A 22,908-nucleotide genomic window follows, 5' to 3' on the forward strand; every position below is an offset into this window, starting at 1 on the left:
TGATGAACCCCCGAGTTGTTAACTGGGGCCAAGCCAGAAGGGCATTGAGAACTGCTCTCAATTCCAGAATGTTTATTGGTAGGAGACTCTCCTCCTGATTCCATTGTCCCTGAGCCTTCAGAGAATTCCAGACAGCGCCCCAACCTAGTAGGCTGGCATCTGTTGTTACAATTGTCCAGTCCGGCCTGCTGAATGGCATCCCCCTGGACAGATGTGGCCGAGAAAGCCACCATAGAAGAGAATTTCTGGTCTCTTGATCCAGATTCAGAGTAGGGGACAAGTCTGAGTAATCCCCATTCCACTGACTTAGCATGCACAATTGCAGCGGTCTGAGATGTAGACGTGCAAAGGGTACTATGTCCATTGCTGCTACCATTAAGCCGATCACCTCCATGCATTGAGCTACTGACGGGTGTTGAATGGAATGAAGGACACGGCATGCATTTTGAAGCTTTGTTAACCTGTCTTCTGTCAGGTAAATCTTCATTTCTACAGAATCTATAAGAGTCCCCAAGAAGGGAACTCTTGTGAGTGGAAAGAGAGAACTCTTCTTTTCGTTCACCTTCCATCCATGCGACCTTAGAAATGCCAGTACTAACTCTGTATGAGACTTGGCAGTTTGAAAGCTTGAAGCTTGTATCAGAATGTCGTCTAGGTACGGAGCTACCGCAATTCCTTGCGGTCTTAGTACCGCCAGAAGAGCACACAGAACCTTTGTGAAGATTCTCGGAGCCGTAGCCAATCCGAATGGAAGAGCTACAAACTGGTAATGCCTGTCTAGAAAGGCAAACCTTAGATACCGGTAATGATCTTTGTGAATCGGTATGTGAAGGTAAGCATCCTTTAAATCCACTGTGGTCATGTACTGACCCTTTTGGATCATGGGTAAAATTGTCCGAATAGTTTCCATTTTGAACGATGGAACTCTTAGGAATTTGTTTAGGATCTTTAAATCCAAGATTGGCCTGAAAGTTCCCTCTTTTTTGGGAACCACAAACAGATTTGAGTAAAACCCTTGTCCTTGTTCCGACCGCGGAACCGGATGGATCACTCCCATTAATAAAAGATCTTGTACGCAGCGTAGAAACACCTCTTTCTTTATTTGGTTTGTTGACAACCTTGACAGATGAAATCTCCCTCTTGGGGGAGAGAATTTGAAGTCTAGAAGGTATCCCTGAGATATGATCTCTAACGCCCAGGGATCCTGGACATCTCTTGCCCAAGCCTGGGCGAAGAGAGAAAGTCTGCCCCCCACTAGATCCGTTCCCAGATCGGGGGCCCTCGATTCATGCTGTCTTAGGGGCAGCAGCAGGTTTCCTGGCCTGCTTGCCCTTGTTCCAGGACTGGTTAGGTCTCCAACCTTGTCTGTAGCGAGCAACAGTTCCTTCCTGTTTTGGTGCAGAGGAAGTTGATGCTGCTCCTGCTTTGAAATTACGAAAGGAATGAAAATTAGACTGTCTAGCCTTAGGTTTGGCTCTGTCTTGAGGCAGGGCCTGGCCTTTACCTCCTGTAATGTCAGCGATAATTTCTTTCAACCCGGGCCCGAATAAGGTCTGCCCTTTGAAAGGTATATTAAGCAATTTAGATTTAGAAGTAACGTCAGCTGACCAGGATTTTAGCCACAGTGCTCTGCGTGCCTGAATGGCGAATCCGGAATTCTTAGCCGTAAGTTTAGTTAAATGTACTACGGCATCTGAAATAAATGAGTTAGCTAACTTAAGGGCTTTAAGCTTGTGTGTAATCTCATCTAATGGAGCTGATTCAAGTGTCTCTTCCAGAGACTCAAACCAAAATGCTGCTGCAGCCGTGACAGGCGCAATGCATGCAAGAGGTTGCAATATAAAACCTTGTTGAACAAACATTTTCTTAAGGTAACCCTCTAACTTTTTATCCATTGGATCTGAAAAGGCACAGCTATCCTCCACCGGGATAGTGGTACGCTTAGCTAAAGTAGAAACTGCTCCCTCCACCTTAGGGACCGTTTGCCATAAGTCCTGTGTGGTGGCGTCTATTGGAAACATCTTTCTAAATATCGGAGGGGGTGAGAACGGCACACCGGGTCTATCCCACTCCTTAGTAACAATTTCAGTAAGTCTCTTAGGTATAGGAAAAACGTCAGTACTCGCCGGGTACCGCAAAATATTTATCCAACCTACACATTTTCTCTGGTATTGCAACTGTGTTACAATCATTCAGAGCCGCTAACACCTCCCCTAGTAATACACGGAGGTTTTCCAGCTTAAATTTAAAATTTGAAATATCTGAATCCAGTTTGTTTGGATCAGAACCGTCACCCGCAGAATGAAGCTCTCCGTCCTCATGTTCTGCAAATTGTGACGCAGTGTCTGACATGGCCCTAATATTATCAGCGCACTCTGTTCTCACCCCAGAGTGATCACGCTTACCTCTTAGTTCTGGTAATTTAGCCAAAACTTCAGTCATAACAGTAGCCATATCCTGTAATGTGATTTGTAATGGCCGCCCAGATGTACTCGGCGCTACAATATCACGCACCTCCCGAGCGGGAGATGCAGGTACTGACACGTGAGGCGAGTTAGTCGGCATAACTCTCCCCTCGTTGTTTGGTGAAATATGTTCAATTTGTACAGATTGACTTTTATTTAAAGTAGCATCAATACAGTTAGTACATAAATTTCTATTGGGCTCCACTTTGGCTTTAGCACATATAGCACAGATATCTTCCTCTGAATCAGACATGTTTAACACACTAGCAAATAAACTAGCAACTTGGAAATACTTTTCAAGTAATTTACTATAATATGAAAACGTACTGTGCCTATAAGAAGCACAGAAAAAGTTATGACAGTTGAAAATTAATAAACTGAAAAGTTATAGCATCAAATCTTTGTAAAAAACACAATTTTAGCAAAGGATTGCTCCCATTAGCAAAGGATAACTAACCCTGATAGCAGAAAAAAAAAAAAAAAAATACAGAAATAAACGTTTTTTTTTTTTTTATCACAGTCAACTACAATCTCACAGCTCTGCTGTGAGTGATTACCTCCCTCAAAACAAGTTTTGAAGACCCCTGAGTTGTGTAGAGATGAACCGGATCATGCAGGGAAGACAATAAACTTCTGACTGAATTTTTTGATGCGTAGCAAAAGCACCAAAAAAGGTCCCTCCCCCTCACACATAACAGTGAGAGAGATCAGTAAACTGTCATAAATTAAATAAAACGACTGCCAAGTGGAAAAAAAATAGTGCCCAAAACATTTTTTCACCCAGTACCTCAGAAAATTAAACGATTTTACATGCCAGCAAAAAACGTTTAACATTAATAAATTGAGTGTTATTAAAAAGCCTGTTGCTAGTCCCTGCAAATTAGGCTAAAGTTTTATGCATACAGTATAATTCCAGTGAAGTGCCATTCCCCAGAATACTGAAGTGTAAAATATACATACATGACAGCCTGATACCAGTTGCTGCTACTGCATTTAAGGCTGAGTTTACATTATATCGGTATGGCAGAATTTTCTCATCAATTCCATTGTCAGAAAATAATAAGCTGCTACATACCTCTTTGCAGATTAATCTGCCCTCTGTCCCCTGATCTGAAGTTTACCTCTCCTCAGATGGCCGAGAAACAGCAATATGATCTTAACTACTCCGGCTAAAATCATAGAAAAACTCCGGTAGATTCTTCTTCAAATTCTACCAGAGAAGGAATAACACACTCCGGTGCTATTATAAAATAACAAACTTTTGATTGAAGGTATGAAACTAAGTATAATCACCACAGTTCTCTCACACATCCTATCTATTCGTTGGGTGCAAGAGAATGACTGGTAATGGCAGTTAGGGGAGGAGCTATATAGCAGCTCTGCTGGGTGAATCCTCTTTCACTTCCTGTTGGGGAGGAGTTAATATCCCATAAGTAATGGATGATCCGTGGACTGGATACACTTAACAAGAGAAAGAAAATGTATGGTTACCTGATAAATTTATTTCTTTTTAGACACGATGAGTCTACGGATTTCATCCTTACTTGTGGGATATTCACCTCCTGGTCAGCAGGAGGAGGTAAAGAGCACCACAGCAGAGCTGCTATATATAGCTCCTCCCTTCCCTCCCACTCCAGTCATTTCGACCAAAGTTAGGAAGAGAAAGGAAAAGCCAAGGTGCAGAGGTGTCTGAAATTTACAAAAAATAAAAAAATAAATTCATCAGGTAAGCATATTTTTTTTTTCTTTTTAAAGACACCATGAGTCCACGGATTTCATCCTTACTTGTGGGATACAATACCAAAGCTAGAGTACACGGATGATAAGGGAGGGACAAGACAGGGAACCTAAACGGAAGGCACCACTGATTGAAGAACCTTTCTCCCCAAAACAGCCTCAGCCGAGGCAAAAGTATCAAATTTGTAAAATTTAGAAAAAGCGTGAAGAGAAGACCAAGTTGCAGCCTTGAAATATGTTCTACAGAAGCTTCATTTCTGAATGCCCATGAGGAAGCAACAGCCCTAGTGGAATGAGCCGTAACTATCAGGAGGCTGCGGTCCAGCAGACTCATATGCAAAACGGATGATACTCTTCAGCCAAAAGGAAAGAGGTAGCCGTAGCTTTCTGACTCTTACGTTTTCCAGAGAAAATGACAAAGAAGACTGACGAAAGTCCTTAGACGCTTCTAAATAACATTTCAAAGCACGGACCACGTCCAAATGATAGTCATTCCTTCTGAGAGGAAGCATTAGGACTCCAAGAAGAAATAATCTCCTGATTAACGTTCCGATCAAAAACAACCTTAGGAAAAAATCCTAATGTAGTACATAAAACTACCTTATCTGAATGGAAAATAAGGTAAAAAGACTCATACTGCAATGCAGAGAGCTCTGACACTCCACAAACAGAGGAAATAGCAACAAGAAATAAAACTTTCCAAGATAACCCGATATCGAAGAAACGCATAGGCTCAAACGGAGCCCCTAGAAGAAGTTTAAGAACTAAATTCAGACTCCAAGGAGGAGTAACTGGTTAGAACACAGGTCCGATCCTGACCTAGGCCTGACAAAATAATTGTACAACCAGAAGCCCCGCCAGACGTTTGTGTAACACAACAGATAATGTTGAGATATAATCTTTTAGGGAAACTAGACAATAAGCCTTTCTCCAAATCTTCTTGGAGAAAATACAAAATTCTAGAAATCCTAACTCTACTCCATGAGTAGCCCTTGGATTCACACCAAAGAGATATATACGCCATATCTATTGAAAAAAATCTTTTTTCTCTCTTTTTTTTTTTTTTATTAGTTACAGGCTTGCTAGCCTGAATCATGATCACTATGACTGAGTCAGAAAATCCCCGCTTAGACAAAAACATAATTTATGCTTACCTGATAAATTTATTTCTCTTGTAGTGTATCCAGTCCACAGATCATCCATTACTTGAGGGATATTCTCCTTCCCAACAGGAAGTTGCAAGAGGATCACCCACAGCAGAGCTGCTACATAGCTCCTCCCCTCACTGCCATATCCAGTCATTCGACCAAAACAAGCCGAGAAAGGAGAAACCATAGGGTGCAGTGGTGACTGTAGTTTAATTAAAATTTAGACCTGCCTGAAAAGGACAGGGCGGGCCGTGGACTGGATACACTACAAGATAAATAAATTTATCAGGTAAGCATAAATGATGTTTTCTCTTGTTAAGTGTATCCAGTCCACGGATCATCCATTACTTGTGGGATACCAATACCAAAGCTAAAGTACACGGATGATGGGAGGGACAAGGCAGGAACTTAAACGGAAGGAACCACTGCCTGTAGAACCTTTCTCCCAAAAACAGCCTCCGAGGAAGCAAAAGTATCAAATTTGTAAAATTTGGAAAAAGTATGAAGGGAAGACCAAGTTGCAGCCTTGCAAATCTGTTCAACAGAGGCCTCATTTTTAAAGGCCCAGGTGGAAGCCACAGCTCTAGTAGAATGAGCTGTAATCCTTTCAGGAGGCTGCTGTCCAGCAGTCTCATAGGCTAAACGGATTATACTCCGAAGCCAAAAAGAAAGAGAGGTTGCCGAGGCCTTCTGACCTCTCCTCTGTCCAGAGTAAACAACAAACAGGTTAGATGTTTGGCGAAAATCTTTAGTAGCCTGTAAGTAAAACTTCAAGGCATGGGCTACGTCTAGATTATGCAAAAGACGTTCCTTCTTTGAAGAAGGATTAGGACAGAATGATGGAACAACAATCTCTTGATAGATATTCTGGTTAGAAACCACCTTAGGTAAAAACCCAGGTTTTGTACGCAGAACAACTTTATCTGAATGAAAGATCAGATAAGGAGAATCACAATTTAAGGCAGATAACTCCGAGACTCTTCGAGCCGAGGAAATAGCCACCAGAAAAAAAACTTTCCATGAAAGAAATTTGATATCAATAGAATGAAGGGGTTCAAACGGAACCCCTTGAAGAACTTTAAGAACCAAGTTTAAGCTCCATGGAGGAGCAACAGATTTAAACACAGGCTTAATTCTAACTAAAGCCTGACAAAATGCCTGAACGTCTGGAACTTCTGCCAGACGCTTTTGTAAAAGAATAGAAAGAGCAGAAATCTGTCCCTTTAAAGAACTAGCTGATAATCCTTTGTCCAAACCCTCTTGGAGGAAGGACAGTATCCTAGGAATCCTAACCCTACTCCATGAGTAATGCTTGGATTCACACCAATGAAGATATTTACGCCATATCTTGTGGTAAATTTTCCTGGTGACAGGCTTTCGTGCCTGTATTAAGGTATCAATTACCGACTCTGAGAAGCCACGCTTTGATAGGATCAAGCGTTCAATCTCCATGCAGTCAGTCTCAGAGAAAGTAGATTCGGATGATTGAAAGGACCTTGTATTAGAAGGTCTTGTCTCAGAGGCAGAGTCCATGGTGGAAAGGATGACATGTCCACTAGGTCTGCATACCAGGTCCTGCGTGGCCACGCAGGTGCTATCAATATCACCGATGCTCTTTCCTGTTTGATTTTGGCAATCAGACGAGGGAGCAGAGGAAACGGTGGAAACACATAAGCCAGGTTGAAGAACCAAGGCTCTGCTAGAGCATCTATCAGTGCCGCTTCTGGGTCCCTGGACCTGGATCCGTAACAAGGAAGCTTAGCGTTCTGGCGAGACGCCATGAGATCCAATTCTGGTTTGCCCCAACGGAGAACCAATTGAGCAAACCCCTCCGGATGGAGTTCCCATTCCCCCGGATGAAAAGTCTGACGACTTAGAAAATCCGCCTCCCAGATCTCTACACCTGGGATATGGATCGCTGACAGGTGGCAAGAGTGAGTCTCTGCCCAGCGAATTATCTTGGAGACTTCTGACATCGCTAGGGAACTCCTGGTTCCCCCTTGATGGTTGATGTAAGCCACAGTCGTGATGTTGTCCGACTGAAATCTGATGAACCTCAGTGTTGCTAGCTGAGGCCAAGCCAGAAGAGCATTGAATATTGCTCTTAACTCCAGAATATTTATTGGGAGGAGTTTCTCCTCCGGAGTCCATGAACCCTGAGCTTTCAGGGAGTTCCAGACTGCACCCCAACCTAGAAGGCTGGCATCTGTTACAATTGTCCAATCTGGTCTGCGAAAGGTCATACCCTTGGACAGATGGGCCCGAGATAACCACCAGAGAAGAGAATCTCTGGTTTCCTGATCCAGATTTAGTAGAGGGGACAAATCTGTGTAATCCTCATTCCACTGACTGAGCATGCATAATTGCAACGGTCTGAGATGCAGGCGCGAATGGCACTATGTCCATCGCTGCTACCATTAAGCCGATTACTTCCATGCACTGAGCCACCGTGGGGCGCGGAATGGAGTGAAGAACACGGCAAGCATTTAGAAGTTTTGATAACCTGGACTCCGTCAGGTAAATTTTCATTTCTACAGAATCTATTAGAGTCCCTAGGAAGGAAACCCTCGTGAGAGGAGATAGAGAACTCTTTTCTTCGTTCACTTTCCACCCATGCGACCTCAGGAATGCCAGAACTATCTCTGTATGAGATTTGCCAATTTGAAAGCTTGACGCCTGTATCAGGATATCATCCAGGTAAGGAGCCACCGCTATGCCTCGCGGTCTTAGGACCGCCAGAAGTGAGCCCAGAAACTTTGTAAAAATTCTTGGGGCTGTAGCCAACCCGAATGGAAGAGCTACAAATTGGTAATGCCTGTCTAGAAAGGCAAACCTCAGGAACGGATGATGATTCTTGTGAATCGGAATGTGAAGGTAGGCATCCTTTAAGTCCACTGTGGTCATGTACTGACCCTCTTGGATCATGGGTAAAATGGTTCGAATAGTTTCCATCTTGAATGACGGAACTCTGAGGAATTTGTTTAGGATCTTTAAATCCAAAATTGGTCTGAAGGTTCACGCTTTTTTGGGAACCACAAACAGATTTGAATAAAACCCCTGTCCTTGTTCCGTCCGCGGAACTGGATGGATCACTCCCATTACAAGGAGATCTTGTACGCAGCTTAGGAATGCCTCTTTCTTTATCTGGTTTGCAGATAATCTTGAAAGGTGAACTCTCCCTTGTGGAGGAGAAGCTTTGAAGTCCAGAAGATATCCCTGAGATATGATCTCCAACACCCAGGGATCCTGAACATCTCTTGCCCACGCCTGGGCGAAGAGAGAGTCTGCCCCCTACTAGATCCGTTGTCGGATAGGGGGCCGCTCATTCATGCTGTCTTGGAGGCAGCAGCAGGCTTTCTGGCCTGCTTGCCCTTGTTCCAGGACTGGTTAGGTTTCCAGGCCTGCTTGGATTGAGCAAAAGTTCCCTCTTGTTTTGAAGCAGAGGAAGTTGATGCTGCACCTGCCTTGAAATTTCGAAAGGCACGAAAATTAGACTGTTTGGCCTTTGATTTGGCCCTGTCCTGAGGAAGGGTATGACCCTTACCTCCAGTAATGTCAGCAATAATTTCTTTCAAACCAGGCCCGAATAAGGTCTGCCCCTTGAAAGGAATGTTGAGTAATTTAGACTTTGAAGTCACATAAGCTGACCAGGATTTGAGCCATAGCGCCCTACGCGCCTGGATGGCGAATCCGGAATTCTTAGCCGTTATTTGTTTCTGATGCCATTGTTCATTTGACTAAACTGAGTTAGCTTGTCAACAATTTCAGTCAATGGAGCTGTATGGATGGCCTCTTCCAGGGCCTCAAACCAGAATGCCGCCGCAGCAGTGACAGGCGCAATGCATGCAAGGGGCTGTAAAATAAAACCTTGTTGAATAAACATTTTCTTAAGGTAACCCTCTAATTTTTTATCCATTGGATCTGAAAAAGCACAACTGTCCTCAACCGGGATAGTGGCAAGCTTTGCTAAAATAGAAACTGCTCCCTCCACCTTAGGGACAGTCATAAGTCCCGTGTAGTGGCATCTATTGGAAACATTTTTCTAAATATAGGAGGTGGGGAAAAGGGCACACCGGGCCTATCCCACTCCTTACTAATCATTTCTGTAAGCCTTTTAGGTATTGGAAAAACATCAGTACTCATCGGCACTGCATAGTATTTATCCAGCATACACAATTTCTCTGGCACTGCAATTGTGTCACAGTCATTCAGAGCAGCTAATACCTCCCCAAGCAATACACGGAGGTTCTCAAGCTTAAATTTAAAATTAGAAATCTCTGAATCAGGTCTCCCCAATTCAGAGACGTCACCCACAGACTGAAGCTCTCCGTCCTCAGGTTCTGCATATTGTGACGCAGTATCAGACATGGCTCTTACAGCATCTACGCGCTCTGTATCTCGTCTAACCCCAGAGCTATCGCGCTTGCCTCTCAATTCAGGCAATCTGGTTAATACCTCTGACAGGGTATTATTTATGATTGCAGCCATGTCCTGCAAAGTAATCGCTATGGGCGTCCCTGATGTACTTGCGCGCCATATTAGCGTGAGTCCCTTGAGCGGGAGGCGAAGGGTCCGACACGTGGGGAGAGTTAGTCGGCATAACTTCCCCCTCGACAGACCCCTCTGGTGACAATTCTTTTATAGATAAAGACTGATCTTTACTGTTTAAGGTGAAATCAATACATTTAGTACACATTCTCCTATGGGGCTCCACCATGGCTTTTAAACATAATGAACAAGTATCCTCTGTTTCAGACATGTTTGTACAGACTAGCAATGAGACTAGCAAGCTTGGAAAACACTTTAAAGCAAGTTAATAAGCAATCTAAAAACCGTTACTGTGCCTTTAAGAGAAACAAATTTTGACAAAATTTGAAATAACAGTGAAAAAAGGCAGTTACACTAACATTTTACAGTGTATGTAACAAGTCAGCAGATCATTGCACCCACTTGCAAATGGATGATTAACCCCTTAATAACAAAAACAGAATAATAAATTACAAAAACGTTTTTTTTTTTTTTTAAAACACAGTCACAACTGCCACAGTCTACTGTGATTGTTACCCTCCTCAAACACGACTTTGAAGCCTTTTGAGCCCTTCAGAGATGTCCTGTATCATGCAGAGGGAAGCTGAATGTCTCTGTCAGTATTTTTAGCTGCACAGAAAAGCACTAAAATAGGCCCTTTCCACTCATATTGCAACAGTGGAAAGCCTCTGTTTCTAGGCAAAAATCAAACCAGCCATGTGGAAAAAAACTAGGCCCCAATAACTTTTGTCACCAAACATATATAAAAACGATTAAACATGCCAGCAAACGTTTTATATTACACTTTTATAAGAGTATGTATCTCTATTAATAAGCCTGATACCAGTCGCTATCACTGCATTTAAGGCTTTACTTACATTAATCCGGTATCAGCAGCATTTTTCTAGCAAATTCCATCCCTAGAAATATATTAACTGCACATACCTTATTGCAGGAAAACCTGCACGCCATTCCCTCTCTGAAGTTACCTCACTTCTCAGAATATGTGAGAACAGCCATGGATCTTAGTTACTTCTGCTAAGATCATAGAAAATGCAGGCAGATTCTTCTTCTAAATACTGCCTGAGATAAACAGTACACTCCGGTACCATTTAAAAATAAACTTTTGATTGAAGTTAAAAAACTAACTATAATACACCACTCTCCTCTTACTACGTCCATCTTTGTTGAGAGTTGCAAGAGAATGACTGGGTATGGCAGTGAGGGGAGGAGCTATGTAGCATCTCTGCAGTGGGTGATCCTCTTGCAACTTCCTGTTGGGAAGGAGAATATCCCACAAGTAATGGATGATCCGTGGACTGGATACACTTAACAAGAGAAATTAAGTGTTCAATCTGCAAGTAATCAGCCTCAGAGCAACTAGAGTTGGGTGAAAAAAAGGACCCTTGATTAGAAGGTGCTTTTACAACGGATATCTCCATAGTGGCAGAGATGACATATCCACCATGTCCTCTCCTGCTAGATCCGAGCAATGGCTCTAAGAAGAAGCGCCAACTGAGGAATTTGGTATGTTAGACTGAAGGTCCAAGGGACCACCGCATCTATCAGTTCCGCCTGGGAGTCCCTAGACCTCGACCCGAAGCTTGGCAATCAGTCGAGATGCCAAGAGATCAAATTCCGGCTGAGCCCACCTGAGAATCAGGCTGGAAAACATTTCCGGATGGAGATCCCACTTCTCCGAATGAAAAGTCTGCCTGATTAAAAAATTCGCCTCCCAGTTGTCCACCCCTGGGATGAGGATCATTGACAGACAACCAGAATGGGCCTCTGCCCACTGAACTATCTTGGCTACCTCTGTCATCGCTAAGGAACTCCTTGTTCCTCCCTGATGAGTGATGTAAGCCGCTGAAGTTATGTTGTCCAACTGGAACCTGATAAGCTGAACCGAGGCTAACTGAGGTCAGACCGGAAAAGCATTGAATATCGCTCTCAGCTCCAGGATGTCTAAAGGAAGAACAGATTCTGACTGAGTCCACACTCCCTGAGCCTATTAGGGAACCCTAGAAGGCTGGCGTCTGACACAATCACCCAAAATGGTCTGCAAAAGCAGGATCCCTGGAAAAGATGATCCAGAGACAACCATCACTGAAGAGAATCCCTTGTCTCCTGCTCCAAAAGTATTTGAAGAAACAAATCCGCATAATCTCCGTTCCATTACCCGAGCATATTTAACTCTCAAAGTCAGAAAAGGAACTGAGCAAACGGGATGATATCCATTGCCGCTACCATCAGCACGATTACCTCCATGTCTAAGCAACTGACGGCCGAGGAGTGGACTTAAGAGCTAGACAAGAATCGAAAATCTTTTATTTCCTGACGTCTGTCAGAAAAATCTTCATAGATAGGGAATCTATTATGGTTCCCAAGAAAGTTACTGTTGTATTCGGGACTGAGGAAATCTTATCCCAATTTATCATCCCACCGTGAGATCGCAGGAAGTATAAATGACATTTCCATGGAATCTTGCTAGATGAAAAGAGGCGTCCGGACTAGGATGTCATCCAGAAAAGAGGCGTCCGGACTAGGATGTCATCCAGAAAACGAAGCACCACCCAGAGATACCAGAACCCTTGTAACATTTCTGGAAACTGTTGCAAAACCGAAAGGAAAAATCAAACTGGAAATGTTTGACCGGAAAGACAAACCCTAGGAACTTTGGATGATCCCAGTGGATGGGAACACGTAAGTACACGTCCTTTCATCCACAGTTGATATAACTTAACCCTCTACGGTCAAAGGAAAAATGGAACAAATAGTTTCCCTCTTGAAGGACGGTACCCTGAGAAGTTTGTTTAAACTTCTGATATCTAAAATTCTTCAACACTTAGAGATCCAGAACCTCTCAACCCAAGTCTGAGCGAAGAAGGAAAGACTGCCCCTACAAGATCCGGTCCCGGATCAGGGCATGCCTGTCATGCTGTTCTTAATGCAACAGCAAGCTTAATGGATTGTATCTCCATGTAGGCGTAGTCTGTTCTTGATTGGAAACAGTAACAGGAAGAACTAACCTTGAAAATTCAAAAAAGAACGAAAATTGCTCTGTTCTTTTTTTTCTGTTTGTTTCCTTATCCTGCGGGAAAAATATTGGAGATAATCTTCGACAGGCCAGGTCTTCCCCTTGAAAGGATATAGCCAGCAGCTTAGACCAAGAGGACACATCCGCAGACCAAGGATTTAACCATAAGGTTCTGCGAGCTGGAAAAGAGAAACTCGAAATCTTGCCTCCCAAATTGATAACCTGAAGGGAGACATTCAGATAAAAGGAATTAGCTAGTTCTTAAGAGCCCTTATCCTATCATGGATTTCATCCAAAGAAGATTCCGTCTCCTAAACAAAATGCCACCGAACTAGAGACGGTAGCAATAAACCCAGCTTGCTGCCTGTAAGCCCTGTTGTACATACATCTCATTGAATAGGCCCTCTAACTTCTTTCCATACGGTCTTAGAAGCCACAACTATCCTCTATGGGAATAGTAGACTCTTAGCTAAAGTGGAAACGGCTCCTTCCCCCTTGGGAACTGTTCTCCAAGCCTCATCAATTAATAAATGAAGATAAAACTTGAACAAAATTCCTACAGATAAATGAATTACAGTCTGAGATGTTCTCCTCAGACACTACCGAAGAATCTTCCTTTTCAGTTCTCAGGGAATAGACATTTGGAAAAAGTTATTCACTGATGTAACCCATTTCCTTTTGTGCCAACCCCGCAACATGGGGAAAAAAAAAAATGGCAAAGTAACTCCAGAAGGAGATTGTTGTAAAAATCGCAGAGCACTGCCTGTGAGGGTTATAACATTGGGACACTTGAGGAGAGATTTGCGGCATAAATTGAACCTTATCAATAGATACTTAAACAGTAGCTGCCTGAAAATCTAACAGGACCTCTTGTTCAAAACTAAAAAATTATCCAATAAACAGATGAAATTTTTTTGAATTTTTTTTTTGTATTTATTTTTTATTAAACCTTTAAAACAAAAAAGATGTTACTGTGTCTTTAAATGTTAAAACAACAATTTTTTTCTTGCCTCAACAACGAATTATCACAAACCGTTGTAAGCCTTATGAAACATTTAAAACATAAAATATGTTACTGTATCTTTAAATGTTAAAACAACATTTTTTCTTGCTTCAAAAACGAATTCACATAAACAGTTGTAATTCTCATGAAACATTTAAAACATAAAAGATGTTACTGTGTCTTTAAATGTTAAAAAGTCATATTTCTGCATGTAGAGGAAAAAAGTTAGCAGTACTCTAATGTACACAAACTCTTGTAATCTTTTATTAAACATCGGACACAAAAGACGTTACTGTGTCTTTAAAAGTTAAAACGTCATCTTTATTTCTGCATGAAGAGGAAAGGTTAACGGTACTCTAATGTACCCATAAGCAGATGTAATCTTATAATATCATTCAACACATAAGAGATGTCACTGTATCTTTAAATGTTAAAATGCCACCTTTATTTCTGCATGTAGAGGAAGTTTAATTTACTCAAATGGACACAAACAGATGCAAACTGTTACTGTGTCTACAAAAGAATTTTAATTTTGCAGACTCAAAAAATCCGGATACAGCATCATAGTGCTGCCCGGTTCTCACGTAGCTCAATAACCACTTCCGTACTAGAAGGAAGGACTTGCGGCCAGAAATATAGAAATAGAGTAGAAGCACAGTGTGCACGCCAAATTTCTCACTACTCGAAGCTCCGCCCATCGTGGGCGTAATCAAGGCAAAATCCCATTATAGAAATGGATCTAATGCCGAGTAAAATAAGCAGACTGAACGCTACATTGACGCCACTCTAAGCTCCGCCCATTGTGGGCATTGACAAGGCGAAATTCCAGTCGCCATTAATATAGAAAAACTGAGCTATTGCAGACAGTAAAATAAACATACAGAAAAATCCTAATCTCTCCTCAGCCCCAGCCTAGTGCCTGCTAATAAGGTGCTGTTTAAATTGTCCTCCTCTAATTTATGGACATGGAGACTCCTATACGTAAAGTGCTCCACTTCTTCTGGCCTTACCTTTCCCAGACCCAGAATAAAAAGTCAGCACTTACCTTGCAATTCTGCCCGACAGCAGGGCAGCTCAGCAGGTTTAGGAGGACAGCAAGGCAGCTCAGCAGGTTTAGGAGGTCAGCAGGTTTAGGAGGTCCTCTCCCTCCCATAGTCCTGTGGAATAAGATAAGCCTGAGTTAACTGTGCTTAGGCTATCCAGATTAGGGCAGCATAAATGTATAGGAGGCGCAGTGAAAATTATGTCCAACCAGTTCCTAATGCTTTAAAGCCACCAATAGCTCTACTACAGACACTGAAAATGACTAGGCTACACCCTAGAACAAAGCAGCACAATCTGGCACCACTTTAAAAATAATAAACTCTTGATTGAAGAATCCAATCTAACACCTCACTTTACCTCTTCCTATCACTAACGTAGGCAAAGAGAATGACTGGAGTGGGAGGGAAGGGAGGAGCTATATATAGCAGCTCTGCTGTGGTGCTCTTTGCCTCCTCCTGCTGACCAGGAGGTGAATATCTCACAAGTAAGGATGAAATCCGTGGACTCATAGTGTCTTTAAAAAGAAAAGTCTCCTTAGAAAGAAGACCCAGGAAGGCAAATTACCGAACTGCAAGAGATACTGGAACCTGGATAGATATTCCAGAAACTTGCGAGCACACATTCAAGGTGCAAGTAGCTGCGGCTGGTTTTAAACTGCGGATCTTCCGCTTGCTAGACAGCTAAGCTAACCATCAGACTACTACAGCTGGCGAAACGTAACAGGTCAAGGAGTAGACATTCAAGGACCAATGCTGCATCGATACAAAGAAACTATGCAATCCTAGCAAGAAGTCCTGATGGACAAAATCTCAACGCAATTGCCTGACCGCAGGCTGCGTTATAGCAAAAAGAAATTAACACCAAGGTTCATGACCTCAAAGGAGCAGAAACAGGTAACTAGATCCGTTTTGGAGCACACATATCTGGACAGAAGCGACAGGTGAGACCACCAGACCACCCGTAACCCTCGGGCTAAGAACTAGCCATCCTATCAAGAACTGGCTAATAACCCTTAACTCCAGGACACCCTGGAAGGCCCAGAGAGAACCTCAAGCAGAAAAATAAAATCATAGAGGGCCAGCAACCCCCCCCCCCCAGGAGGGGAAGGCAGTCAACCCAAAAAGGGAAACTAGGGACCAGCTACCAGCTGAGGAAAGGACTGACACCCCTTCATTATACATCAAATACCAAGGGCGAAGACCCTGTCCCAACTCCATACTAAGGAGCACCCATAATGGAGAAGGAGCACCCATAATGGAGAAGAACCACCACGAAAATGAGTCGTAGCACAAAAAAGGAGCATCAGGACCCCGATACCCATCGCTGACAGACTGAATCAACCCAGAGATGTGATATAGAAGGGAACAAGGAAGAATAAATCTTGTCCTCAAAGGATCCAGAGATCTACGTAAGAATCCCTGACCACGATCCCCTAAAGGATAAGACTAGGATAGGCACGAACGCCCAGACCAAAATCGGATCCCACCAAAGGTACAGATATGCAAAGGACACACCAAAGAAGAGTCCCTCAACCCCCTGCTGAACTCTGAGTCAGCAAAAGGATCTACTTCAGAAAACCCCAACTAAAAAACTCAGACCAGGTCCTTCGAGTAGAAAGAGAGACCGAAGACTTCAAAGAGAAAACAGAAGGAAACCCAGAAGACACTCTCCCACATTCATGGGAGAGATAAGCCTAAGTGCCCCAGTAGATCAAAAGGTATTTCCCAGATAAGGAAAGGTATACTGTAGACAGGAGATTCTGGAATAGATCGCAACATGCCAAGCCGAAAAATCGGACTGCAAACATCCTCAACCCACAGTACCAATCGAACGACTGAAGGGAAACCGCAGGGAAAGCCTATAGAGTATTTTAACTCCAAAGGCCTAGGAGACTTTCTGACTGAAATCAAACAGAATCAAGAACCACCCAGGAGCCTAAATCAGCAGTAGCTGGGTTAAAAATCCCAATCCTCTGGTTGTTGGGTGGATAAGCTATTCACTGGACCAAAGGAGCTTGCCCCCAGGAACTTCACTCCAAAACCAACCGGAAAGGACAAGAAAAAGAGAGATTCTTTAAAACTCCTAGCAGGCAATGGAGAAAACCAGAACCTCCAAAATTAGGAGCACCAGAACCCAAGGGAAACAGAATACTGTATAGAAAGCTAGGTTCAGAACAAGGTTATGAAAACAATACAGTCCCTAGGACTCGGATTTCCTCAACATGATAGGAAAATATCCATCCCCCTAAGAAGGTAAGACAGAACCGTATATCGACCCTCAAAAAGGAAGAATTAAGCTCTACATAGAGAGCATAGCAAGCCAAAGAGAACCCCTATGGAGCACCAATAGAGGTGGAAGTTACACCCCTGTAAAAAGGAACCGGGGAAAAAAAAAAAAAAAGCCAAAAAGTCACCCATCCTCCCCTCCTCAAGAGAGGCGAAACTTAGTTAACGAAAACTGCCACCACAGAATTCAAACTCCAAGGCACAGCTTTGCAAAGCAGGGATTAACACGTAGGCCACTTGGACTGCATACGATCCAATATCAGACGCCCAACCAAGACGAAATGACCAGGACCAGACTGACCTCCAGGAAAGAAGGGCTTCCTCTGGACTGAAAACCACCTCTTGAGAGAGGGGAAAAAAAAGAGAGGTAACTAGTACTCAAACAGGACCAGCCTGCTAGTCAGGGTACAACATATCTGTACAAACCGCAATAGAACAGAGAAAACTATACCCAAACAGGACCAGCCCGGCATGAAGGATACAATATATATGTTCAAGGATCAAACTGAAAATTCTAAATTTCTAGTAGGGCCAGAAAACAGATTAATAAAAAGAAACAGCTTAAATATAGTCTGACATATCAAGGGAACACCACCCCAACCAGAGACAACCCCTTTTATTTTTAATAGATCTTCCACCGGAAGATTCCATCAATCGCAACAAAAATTGATAATACCAGAATTCCAGAGCGAAAAGTCTTCTTAAGAAGGGCTTCAACGTAATCCAACGCTCAAAAAACAGGAAAAAAAACCAAACAACAACATAATAACTGGATTAGAAAAAAAAAAATAGGCAAGCGTACACGAGAGATAGCTCAAGGGAAAGTAAAACCAACAGGGCCCGCCTGTCATGCGACAATTCCTCAAAAGCTCGGAACTGGGAATCAGATACAAAGACAAAGAATAACAATATAAAGACAATAAGGAAGAGGATCACCATCCCTTCTGTCGTTTAAACAAGCTCGCTATCTGAATCAGCAGACAGATTCAGTTGACGGATCAGAAATAGGATCCTCCAACGTCGCCAAAACTTCCCTCAGAAGTACACGTAGGCGAGCCATTCTTAATTTAAAAGCAAAATTCACCTCCGTCGGAGCATCCGGGGTCTCCGACCCTAAAGGTAGCACCTCTGAAGCCTCAGGACACCGCATCCCCAGAAGACAGATCAGATACCAAAGTCCTCTTACATGACGGACCTTGGGCAGGATTACACGGTTTAAGTCTTCGCTTGCACGTAGCAAGAAGATGCAAATGTGCCAAGGCCAGAGAAATGGCCATGCAAAAATGTGCAGTAACCTCTGGCGGAAAAAGGCCTCCTTCAGGAGGAGGAGTAACGGTATGCGGGACAAACGGCTGTGTAGGAACAGAAGATGATAGGAAACGCACCTCACAGGATGCCGAATCCTCAGAGGTGGATAGCTCATTGGTCTCTAACGTTCCAATATGGGAAGATGAGAACACTCTTGCTTCATACGGAACATAATTGAGAGGGCTGGGTTACCCGGCCTCCTCACAATAAACACAGGTATCAAAATCTGAATCTAACATATCAGAATCCTCCATAACTCGACTAAGTAGAATATGGTCAAAAAACAACTGGCACCTTAACACCCCTATGACTCAGACAGGTAGAGAAAACGGATCCTCTCTGTAGTCACATGGTTAGGAATACGGAAATGGGAAACAAATACGTGACCACAGTTTGTCACGTGGTGAAACGTGCAGGACTCAATCCTGCTAAGAAAAGCACGCCAGTTCATAAAACTGCGCAGCTCAAAAATAACCTGTATGTACAGTAAAAGCCTATGAGCGCCAAACGTTCAATAATCCCCCTTCAGAGATATGGACCCTTAAAGGGACATTATACACATTTTTTCTTTGCATAAATGTTTTGTAGATTATCCATTTATATAGCCCATAAAGTTTTTTTTTTTAAATGTATAGTTTTGCTTATTTTCAAAATAAGATTGCTCTGATTTTCAGACTCCTAACCAAGCCCTAAAGTTTTATGTGAATACCGTCAGCTACCTTCTCCAGCTTGCTCCAGTTTGTGTAAAGGGTCTTTTCATATGCAAAAGAAGGGGGAGGGAGTGTCTTATTTCCCATATTTTTTATACTGGATATTTATATCAGTATCTGTGCATCTTATTCTTTATTGCAGTGTCTATTACATGCAGTTATATGAAAATGAGTGTATACTGTCCTTTTAATTCCATAAAGATAAAGGAGTCCCACTAAGACTTCTAACGTTACAAGCATGTAAAAACTGAAACAATCTTACCGGAATCTATGCCGTGGAACAGCAACACGGTCCTTCAAGTTTGACAGATGGTAGCAGCGCTTCTGACATGGACTTGAGTGCAGAAAAACAGGCAACAAAACTCAACGCTGATTGCTTTTGGAGCTGTTATGAGTCGGTATGGTTTCGCAGAAAGACTCTCCCTGCATATCTTGACTCTAACTTTCATCAATGCTCTCACTGAGAGGCTGACAAGACTACTTAAAACTCCAGTCCCATCTCAAAGAGTACTACCCTCCATAAGAGACTACTCCATAATCTTCCGATACTTCTCTGCCAACCTCCTGTGACAAAAGGCAAAGAATGACTGGGGGATGATGAAAGTGGGGGGAGGTATTTGATCCTTTGGCTGGGGTGTCTTTGCCTGCTCCTGGTGGCAAGGTTCTGTATTCCCAAAAGTAATGAATGCAGCTGTGGACTCAATGTATTTAGAAGGAAAGAGGAATATATACATGCAACCACCAATCAGCAGTTCTCAGGACTGCATTGCTGATAAGCCAACCTAGGTATGCTTTTCAACAAAAGGATACCAAAAGAAAGCAAATCAGATACATTACATTGTAAATTTGTTTAAAAATTAATGCTCAATTATTGACAAACCCAGGCACCAAGGAGCCATTGTGCCTTAACATTAGGCCTGGATTAGAATCCTAACATACCAATGGGTGCCACCCACTTGTCCTGCCATCTCCACCTAAAATTTAGCTTTGAGAGGCTGGATCCTTTCTAGGCCTCTTAGCTGAGAAAATACAAATCCAACTTTTATTGTCTTATTATAAAAATGTATAATTCTTTTTATAAATTATGATAATACAGTATATAATATATAAATAGAAATGTGCAGTATTTTTAATATGAAGCAAAAGCAATTAACAAGTATTTTTAAGGCAACAAAAAGTATTTGACATGTCTGCTGCCATTTTATAAGTATGGTAGAAAAAAAAACATACGTCTCTAATGTGGTAGAACATTGGCATGGCCCCTCATTCTGAAGGTGCAAAGACTAGAACCTAGATTGCTGATCAGCTGAGGAAGCCTTGGAAATGTTAGTCCACTTACCAAAATGTATGTTACTGAAAATGACCCAACATGCCACTAATGTCCTCGCCCTGAATTTGAATTTCTTAATCACTTAAGAAGCACAAGTATTTTGCACAAAAGCATAAATTGTGACAAATTATATACTTACGCTTCGTCAATATTTGGATGGAAAATTTTGTTCATGAATCCTGAAAACAAACCAAGCAGCAAATAAGAAATATGATATGGAAAATTTGTCAGGAAAAATAAAAACACACTAAAAACTCTTGATTTGCATGAAAAAAAAATGCAGTTAAACTCCCCAGCTCATAGGGTAACATACCTTTACAAACATAACAGGTGACCTTTAGGAACCGTTTGTAATCTTTTGCCAACTATATACTTTATAGGCTTTAAAAAGAGTTTGAATATTTTTTTATACTACGTAATTAAACTATTCTTCACTTTGATATTTATAATAGTCAAAAGTAGACAATAAGTTAACATATAGGCTAGACCTTTACGTGAACGTATATAGTTTTTAATATTAAGTATCAGTTATTTAGTTTGTTATAAAGCACATATTTCTTATTTTAAAAAAAAACTTATCTATTTCAGTATCCTTGTTTTGTTGTTTTTTTATGAAGAAAATGTAATAAATCATTTAAAAATTTTTAAAATTTTTTAAAAAAACCCCACACAAAACACATACCAGATCATCCCTCCAACAAAGGGTGGTTTATGAAAGCCATAGTACAATTAACTTAATTGCTTTGCATAAATATGACAAAACACCTTTACTGCAGGAATCAAGCAGCTTCATAAAAGTCCCAAGAAACACAACCTGGTGCCACGTTTAACCATTAAAGTCCTATAAAGTTTAGTTGCACATGGCTGTCCCTCCGTGTGACTTCTCTTCTACTTCCATTCACAGCACAAAGCCATGGAGTTTGTTGGAAAAGCTTTTTCCTTTTCTTTCATAAAAGGTAGTGAGAGTACATTAGCCATTACTCCTGGGGAATTATAATCCTGGCCACTAAGAGGAGTAAAAGATTACCAAAACTCTGAACCCTAAAAAAAACCCTCCCACATCACTGGTAAACCAGTCTTTTCTTTGCCTTCACAGGAGTAAGGTGAAGAATGGAGGTGCTCCAGAAGTTCTTCTGTGAGAGGGGTCCTCACACCAGCTACTGTTTGGACATAGGGAAGCTTAAGGAGTATTGGGTAGTGGCACAATTACACCCAGTGAAAGTTAATCAGCTACACTTATGTATGCATATATTATAGGCCATGTATGGGATTTTGGGCTGCATATTTATTTTACCCTAGGTTTTACTTTCTTGAAGCACACGTCTTAGTGAATTATTTAGATTTTCGCACCATGTTTATTTAGTCTGTGTCAGCTTTGTGCGCATGTTTAACTTGCATCGGCTTCTGTTTGTGTGCGCATGCATGTAGTTATCAGTTTTGTGATGTGTGCTCTTAGTATACACTCTTCGGTCTTTCCCCTCTGCGCTATTATGATATGTCAGGTTGGCGCACATCACTTTATGGATGCATACGTCGTTATTGTTATACTGTTTAGAGCTGCATTATTGGGATAATATGTTCTATGCTTATGCTTTCCTATTTTCTAGGATTTTTTATGCAAATTCTTTAATGTCATTTCTCTACCACATTCTTGTATGAATGGATTTTAAGCATCCTAGTCTGACTAATGCGGCTTTTCCTTTTAAAAAGGTACCAGTCTATAGTTTTCGCTCCAAGATTTAAAGATTTTGTATGCTCTACTGTGTCTGAAATGTTGGCGGCTATGCCTGCTCCTAGTAAGTGTCAAAGGTCAGTTTCTGATAAGCCCTTGTTTAACTTATCTGATTTAAATAGATCTAAGTATGTTAGGATGCATGTTTCAGACCTTGATTTATCGGATATGTCCTCAGAGGGTGAAATATTAATAGTTGATCAGGAGTCAATATCTGATCAAAATATAGAACCATACTTTGTTTTTTTCTATTTAAACCTGATCTAGGATCCTGAAGTTCCTGAGGTTACGTCTGTTGTGCAATTGTTTTTTTAAACCTACTGCTAAGTCACTGGAGGTTTTTCCGGTTAGTGATGCGCTCTCTAAAATATTCTCTTAAATAGAAGGTAAATTCTAGGGTTTTTGAAACTTACCAGTGCTACAAATAAAGGGGACTTTCAGTCCTGAAGTATATCTAAAAATAAAAAACTTCATGCTGGAAGTTCCTTTATTTGCTTGCTGCTTATGTCACGCTAAACACCTCAGGCTGCCCACGGCAGAACGCTATCAATGAGGCGATGTCAGCCAACAGCAAGCTAGCTA

At 41.9% G+C, this 22,908-nt stretch overlaps 1 protein-coding gene across 1 annotated transcript in view; it reads right to left on the reverse strand.

Annotated features, from left to right (window-relative positions):
• The window catches only part of UBE2H (ubiquitin conjugating enzyme E2 H), a 242,895-nt gene that overhangs the window by 36,536 nt on the left and 183,451 nt on the right, over positions 1-22,908 (reverse strand). The window contains exon 4 of the mRNA XM_053716375.1: positions 20,734-20,773. Coding sequence (XP_053572350.1) covers positions 20,734-20,773 — 40 coding nt within the window. The remainder of the gene's footprint in view (positions 1-20,733; positions 20,774-22,908) is intronic.

Source organism: Bombina bombina, chromosome 6 (assembly GCF_027579735.1).
Source record: "Bombina bombina isolate aBomBom1 chromosome 6, aBomBom1.pri, whole genome shotgun sequence".
Lineage (NCBI taxonomy): Eukaryota > Metazoa > Chordata > Amphibia > Anura > Bombinatoridae > Bombina > Bombina bombina.